Genomic DNA, 7856 nt, shown 5'->3' on the forward strand with positions numbered 1-7856 from the left:
GGAGAGTTGCCAAACGGGCTTCCAGCCAAAGGCATTGTCACACCGGGAGCAATTATGAAAGGATTACCTTGATGTGTAATTGCAGAGTTGCATCCTTGGTCTATGCACTTTTCCTTATCAGAGCTTAATGTTGATGATTATGTGTCTGGACGAAGTTCGCTGGAATTTTCTCCGACATTAAGCTTAATTGAAGCAGTTGATTAGATGCTTGCGTTAAAAGCACAAGAAATCGCTGCAAAAACAAAAATATTTCAATCAAACGTCATTTGTGTTATTTGTGTGTTTATTTTTGTTTATTGAAATGAACCAAGATGGAGATATTACAGCTAAAACTACTGAAAAAAGTCCGTCTCCAACAGTTTTGCCTCCAATACAGCCAGAATCGACCAAAACCCCTAAGAAAAAAATTTCGGGAGACTTGACTGCAGCTTTTTTATTACATTCAATAACACAACAGAAAAAACTTCCAGAAAATATGGCTCGGTTTAACACTGTACTACCAGAAAAGAATAAAGAAACAGAATCTCCTCAAGATGATGTATCAAAACCTGACTCAACTTCTTTTGATAACATTTCTGTTCGATCAGATCGTCAACAACGTACCCGACCTTCTGTTGTGAGTATAAAAAGTAAAAAGTCACAACGTATGTCAGTAACTAGTATGGACAAAGATGAGACAGATTTGTCTGCTGAAGCATTGAGATCATCAGGATCATATTTTTCAGAATCAGCAAGACCGTCTCAAATGTTTGGTAGACGATCTCAAAGGTCAGAACAACTTTTAACAAGGAGTAAACATGCACTTGAAGATCTAGATCCTCCTGCTATTATTAGAGCAATGAAAGACCTTCAACGTAAAGTCCAGCATTTGAAGATTGAAAATGAGGTTTTTTACAAATTTTTGCAAGAAAATGATTCTGAGGCGGTTAAAGAAATGGCGGAACTGCAGGAAAAAAGACGGATCAATGCTGACAGATTACAAGCGGTGGCAGAGAGAAGAAGAGCTTCATCGAGAGGTTCCGTCGTCTCAATTACAAATCTAGGATTTGGAGTCTCTGGTCCAAGAGGATCTATTGCGTCTTTGCCCGGAAGACCTCGAGGCTCTGTAGCGTCTATATCAGGACGACCAAGAGCATCAGTCGGGTCTTTTTCACACTTTGATTCCGATCTTTATTCCGATAAAGAAGCACCAAAAATTATTCTCGCACAAAAACTAGACATGGTAATGAAATGCATGGAAGAGTTTGAGAAACATCTTGAAACCATAAGAAATCATTCGAGAAAAGTAAAACGCACGTTACTTTCAAACATCGAAGAAATGGAAATCAGAAACGAAGAAATACGCGAATCTATTGAACACTTTGAAGAGTTGAAAAACTCCGGTCCAGTTACACTTGAAAAATTTGTCCGATTTTTTGACGAATGGATGAAAAAATCTCGCTTGACTGGTGACAAAATCAGATTGAGACACAGTTCTCTCAAGGTGCAATACCACAAAGCTGCAACTCTCCTAGCTAATAAAAAACTAATCGGAGAACATGTGCAAGAAGTCGATTTTGATCAACTCAGAGTCGAGAATCTTCACTTAATTGAACATATCGAAAGCAAAAATTTTCTTCTCATGGAAATGAAGAGAATGACAGCTGATGGCAATTTGAAGTTAACTCAGTTGAAGAAATTTCTGCAAGAGAAAGTGGCCAAAAAAGAAACGCTTGTTCAAAGTATTAAGACGTTTGAGATTGATATTATGAAGTCAGACGACGAACTAGAGAAGCTTTACAGAGAGTTGGACCAAGTCAAGAGAAAATATGACCAGAGCAAAGAAAGATCTGAACATTATTCTGCTCCCGATGTTTTGGAGTATATTCGAATGAAAGCTGATGTCGATAATGCAAAAAAAGAGCTTAAAGTGTGGGAAAGACGAAAAATGATTAAAGAATTGGCGTTGAGTATTGCAGTAGCAGACATGAAGAGAATATTTAGATGTACTCGCACACATCCTTCTTGGTTCAAATAGGCGCTAAATGTACATTATGTTAGTTTTTTTTATTTTGTTTTTTAAATATATAAAGTATGAAATTTGGTCCCTTATTGCATTTATTTTTAATTATTTCTTACGACGATTAGTTTAAAGCCTGAAAAACTCTTCCAAATATATGTTTTGTTTAGTTTTTTTAATAACAAAATTGAAAACAACAAAAGCGGCTTTCTTTTAATACCTTGTAGATAGCTTTACAATTTGATCCCTGCGTAAGCGGATTTAAGATAAATCTTTCTTTAATAAAAAGTCATGTCAGGAGCAATTAGAAAGCGTATAACAACAAAATAATATTTAATATATGCAGCAGCACATGAAAATTTTCAAACATTCGACGTTTTCTCAGATCAAAAAAAAAACGGTTCGTGTCTAGACAGAAAATATTCGCTCAGCACCTCGTTTCCATAAATTTCGTCCTAAATACTAAAATTTAAGCCTTTTCCATTCACTCTATTTGAATCGCAGCTTGAAGATTGTGCGATGTTGCTGCGTCTTGTTCACCCACCTCAAACTTTATTGTTATCGTATCGATCGTCTGTTGAATTATTTGTGTCCCGCTTCTAACATTTTGTCACTCAAACCGTCTCCATTCTGATAAAGGTCAAGCCGAGAATATATATTGCACTACATGCAGCGCTTCGCGTTCTCTGGAGGATTAAATTTCCTAGTTCCTAGTTGGAACTCCAAAACCCGGAGTCAAATAATACTCAGTTCGGGCAAAGTGCATCCATCGTGCACTCACGCCCTTTTTATTTCCGATGACAATTGTCGTGGCCCTGGAACAGGTGTCGGCGATGGTTATGGTCGTCGATAAATCTCGGATTCTGTCAGGTTTTAAGGGGAGGCGTGTCTTCGGACATATATTTCGTCGGTGCGGAAAAGTTTGATGTTTCGGGTCGTATATATTGGACAGTGCGGAGGCTTCCCAACTTTGGCAATCTTCGTTCCTGAGGGAATAAGCGTGCCGCTCGGGATAACAAACTCGACCCTCATATGTCCGTGGATAATCTGGAGCAGGGCACGCACGGCACACCTACACTCGGGCTTATCGGTAAGGATGCGGCCGAACAGGAAGCTGCCATGCAGGAGCGTGACTGCAGGATGGGAAGCCCGAGGCCGGATCTTTCAAGGGTAATTGGGACACTTATCGGGAAGGAAAGCCGAGCTGATAAGAAATATTATTCAGTAGAGGAGATTTTCATTTTAATAATATTTTCGACACCATAATAGAAAATTTTTGCGAAAAATAAAATTGAGCTTATATTAAAAATAAGCAAGTTTTTTAAATTTACTTTCAATTAATTTTAAATTTAAATTAGTATGTACAGGGTGCTGCATTTTGGATGTCCGAATAGGGAATCTCCGAAACTAAGACGTTTAGCCAAAAACGAGTAATACATTCTGGGGCTCATTTTTTGAGAAAATAATATTCGTTAAAACCGAATCCCGCTATCGTCTTTTATTTTCGACTTATAGACAAAAATTGACATTTTAGCGAAATCTAAAAAAATTCATATCTTCGTTATTATAGAAGACACAGATTTGAAATAAAGACATTATACAGGCACTCTTTTACGTAGAATTTAATAATGTAGTTAACAATTTTTTTCAGTTGTTTGTTTAGCCGTAATAAAATAAACTTGTATTTTTTAAATGGGAATCATAGATGACTATGTCATTTTTAAAAAGCTTGTTTTTTTCTTATCTAAAAAATATATATTTGTAACAAATTATTATAATACATTTTTAGCAAAAAATTATCTAAGTGATGAAAAAGATGCAAAATAAATTGTAAATCAACTTATTGGCGACTAATAACATTTCTTTGTTTTTAAACAAGCTAACATTACCATTGCAACTTCTAGTGATACATAGAGTGTTGTAAAAAAAAGCCGCTTTAATTCTTCAATAAAATATATTTTATATGACACAAAAATGACGATATGGCTATTCAAATACCCAAATTCCGTGTTATCCTACCTCCATTAGATCATCAAAAAAATGTTTTTCGTAATTGTGTTGACTGTTGACACATTTGCTTTTCCTATTTTTTGATTTTTTAAAAATATGTAATAATTTTGTTCTGAGGCGCTCGGATATTTGTTCAATGCTTCTACCGTATCGTATTTTTTAAATCTTTATAATTTTATGTATTTTTTCATCTATTTTACAGTTCACAAAACTCTTATTGATTATTATTTACACATTTGGAGTGAAATAGTTTTTCTATGGCCAACTATTATCACACAAAATATGTATTTCACTTTTTAAGTATAGTTATAAAAAATATTTTGTTACAAATATGTATTTTTAGATCAGAAAACAATAAGCTGTTCAAAATTGCCATAGCCGCTTATGATTTTATGATTTAAAAAAATACAAGTTTATCTTATTACGGCTAAACTAATAACTGAAAAAAATTGTTAACTACATTATTGTCACAGGGTGGGATTGAAAGTCATGGGTGTGTTTATACAAAAAGGTTTATTAAAATGACTAGATAGTTCACTTACTGTATTGAGACAGTCATTATCCGATTAGGGCACATGTCACACTCCAATCTTACAACCACGATTCTTACTACACAAGCGAATGATACCTCCAAAACGTAAACTCGACTAGACTCGATTAGACTCCCGACTACCCAATATTCCGGGTATTTATTATGGTTCGAGAAGCTGACTCGGCGATGTTGATGGCGTTTCCGCGTTACAATTACAACATGACACAATAGCCGAGACCTCTTTTCGAAACATAGTTTTTGTTACGGAATATTAAGTAATGATAAACTAACCCAAATTCCGCGGTATGTGACATTATTAAATTCCTCGTAAAAAAGTGGCTGTATAATTATACAGGGTGTTCCGTTTTTACAAACTTAAACAGGTGATAGAATATTCAATTTTAAGACAAAAGTTTCCTATGAACATGTATCAAAAAATGTTACTTTAGCGAGCTACACCCCCTGAAAGGGATGCGTTTTTAATGGGGTTTTCCCACTATTGTAGAATAGATAAAATTACAAGAGTTGGTACAGCTGATGACTTTTCAACACCTGAACGAATTTAAAGATCAGTTGTCGAAATTTTTAATCACGGTTCTCTTAAACGGTGAAACAAATTTTATTTTCAATTTTTTTCGTCTTTATGGTCTGTAAGACTGATTTTACTCAAAAACGGTAAGTTTTATCGAAAAAATGCAAGAGACCTCTTTTTTGTGAAAAACTATGAAATTTAGAATTTTGTGGCTGAAAGTGGCAAAAACCAACCACCAAAATAGTTACAATACTTTTTACCCTAAACCCCCCAGTTTAGGACGCCCCTGAGTAAAAATTTCGACATTTTATCTTTGAATTCATTTGGGTGTATAAAGGTTTTCAGTTGTACCAAATTTTGTAATTTTATCCACGATGGTTTCTGAAATATTGGAAAAAATCCATTAAAAGATGCACCCCTTTCAGGGGATGTGGCTCCCTTATATAAAATTTTTCGATATATGTTTATAGGAAACTTTTGTCTTAAAATTGAATATTCTATCATCTGGTTAAATTTGTAACAATAAAAATGGAACACTCTGTATAATAACAAAGATACGATTTTTTTTAGATTTCGCTAAAATGTCAATTTTTGTCTGTAAGTCAAAAACAAAAGACGATAGCGGGATGCGGTTTTAACAGTGTATAGTTTTACAGTTTTATACAGTGCATCAAAAATAAGTTAAATTTATTGGACTCTAATCTGATGAAACTAAACGTAAAGTGTGTGTGCCTGAGTGAACATTGGCTTAGTCAAAATGAGTCAGAGAACATCCATCTCAATGATTTTTCTACCGCCTCCTACTTTGCACGATCTAAACATGCTCATGGAGGAGTGATGCAGCTTGTGAAGCAAGGACCTGATATCAAAAATTTAGTGTGGATTAGTGAACTCTCATCTGAAGTGAACTGTGAACTAGCAGGTATTTTATTTACAGAATTTAATCTAATCGTCATTGTTGTATATCGCTCGCCAGTAGGAGAYATTMAAATATTTTTAGAMATTCTGTCAAAATTGTTTGAGCGCCTAAAAGGTAATGTAAATGATGTCATGATTGGTGGTGATTTTAATGTTCATTTCAATGAGCAAAACAACTATAATAGAAATATTCTACATGWTTTTTTCAGTAGCTACGGGCTACGTTCTCTTGTCAATTTTTCAACTCGCCTGAATGCCACTATTGATAATGTTTTCTGTAATATTCCCATAGATTATATTAATGTGAGTGCAGCTGATCTATCATTATCTGATCATCTAGGTATTTTTGTAAATGTAACTATAAAGCCAAAACTTAACAATACTGCATATTCTAAGATTATCAGGCCGATAACTGATTATGGTAAATTTGTTTTTTACAATTTAATAAGTAACATCGATTGGAGTTTTGTAGATACTGATATAAACCCTAATGACAAATTCCAAATGTTTATTAATAACATTGTATATGCTTTTAAAAACTCTTTTCCTGAAAAAGTCAAAATGTTAAATTGTCATAGTTCAAAAATTCGTCATAACAATTGGTTTAGTCAAGAATTGCTTAAAATGAGAGAAACCTTATACTTTCTAAATGATGCATATAAACAAAGACGAACTTTTGAACTAAAACAACTGATGACTGATTTCAAACGTAAATACAATGCTGCTATAACAAAAGCCAAAATCATGAATAATGACACCTTTCTACAGCAAAACTTATACAGTCCTAAAGCCATGTGGACTATTGTAAATCAGTATAGACCTAAACCACAACCAAAAACTTCTCAATCGACACCGGACGATCTGAACGATTTTTTTGTTGGTACTGCTCAAAAGTTAATAGAATCCTTGCCTCCTTCCTCTATTGATCCCATAACTATTATCTCTGACAAAAAATTTGCAAACCATGATAAAGAGTTCTTTTTTGAATGCACAACATTTAATCAAGTGAGAGATTGTTTTAATAAATTAAGTTGTTCAAGAAGCCGAGATATTTACGGTCTCAGTTCGGATATTATTAAAACTATCAAGAACCAACTCATAGTACCAATTACTAAACTAATCAATGACTGTATTGTACTCAATATATTTCCAAACTGTCTAAAAAAATCACTAATTATACCTATATATAAAAAAGGAGATATTAATGATAACAATAATTTTAGACCAATATCTCTGCTGCCAATTATTTAAAAAATATTTGAAAGAATTTTATTTAATCAAATGATTGACCATATGGATAAGTATCATCTCTTATCAGCGAACCAGTATGGCTTTAGAAAAGGCTATTCCACAACTACAGCTGTTCTTGAGTTAATAAATAATGTCATCCGAGCTTTTGAAAATAGGGACCATTATCAGGCACTGTTTTTAGATCTAAGTAAAGCCTTCGATACGGTATCTCACRATATATTAATAAAAAAATTACCTCTCTACGGTTTCTCAACGCATGCTGTGTCTATGGTCCAATCATATTTAAGTAATCGAACTCAAGTCGTAAATATCAATGGCAAACTGTCTGCTGCAAAAGAAATTTCTCATGGTGTGCCGCAGGGGTCAATATTAGGCCCTTTATTGTTTCTCATCTACATAAATGATTTTTCTTATTACATCTCAGAACCAAATATAGTCTTATATGCGGATGATACAACTCTTGGTTACGCTGATAAGAACATAGAAATACTTGTAAGAAAAATTGAAAATTTTTATGCGTTTACTGAAGAATGGATGTTAGCTAATAAATTAAACCTTAATAAAAATAAAACTGTTAAATTAACATTTACTCTAAAAAACTTAGATAATGATGA

General features: G+C 33.8%; 1 protein-coding gene across 1 annotated transcript; it reads left to right on the forward strand.

Annotated features, from left to right (window-relative positions):
* The first annotated feature begins 213 nt into the window (after window positions 1–213).
* Window positions 214–2082, forward strand: LOC123005412 (coiled-coil domain-containing protein 113-like). The gene is made up of 2 exons (XM_044399145.1): window positions 214–616; window positions 726–2082. The coding sequence occupies exon 2, from the start codon at window positions 746–748 to the stop codon at window positions 2015–2017; it is 1272 nt and encodes a 423-aa protein (XP_044255080.1). The 5' UTR covers window positions 214–616; window positions 726–745; the 3' UTR covers window positions 2018–2082.
* Window positions 2083–7856: the final 5774 nt, after the last annotated feature.

The sequence above is a fragment of the Tribolium madens genome, unplaced genomic scaffold (genome assembly GCF_015345945.1).
Source record: "Tribolium madens isolate multiple individuals breed KSU strain unplaced genomic scaffold, Tmad_KSU_1.1 Scaffold_20;HRSCAF=117;Tcas5.2_LG4, whole genome shotgun sequence".
Classification (NCBI taxonomy): domain Eukaryota; kingdom Metazoa; phylum Arthropoda; class Insecta; order Coleoptera; family Tenebrionidae; genus Tribolium; species Tribolium madens.

Bases quoted from the DNA above. Each gene is read 5' to 3' on its own strand.
- LOC123005412 (XM_044399145.1), top strand. From the start codon at position 746: ATGTTTGGTAGACGATCTCAAAGGTCAGAACAACTTTTAACAAGGAGT.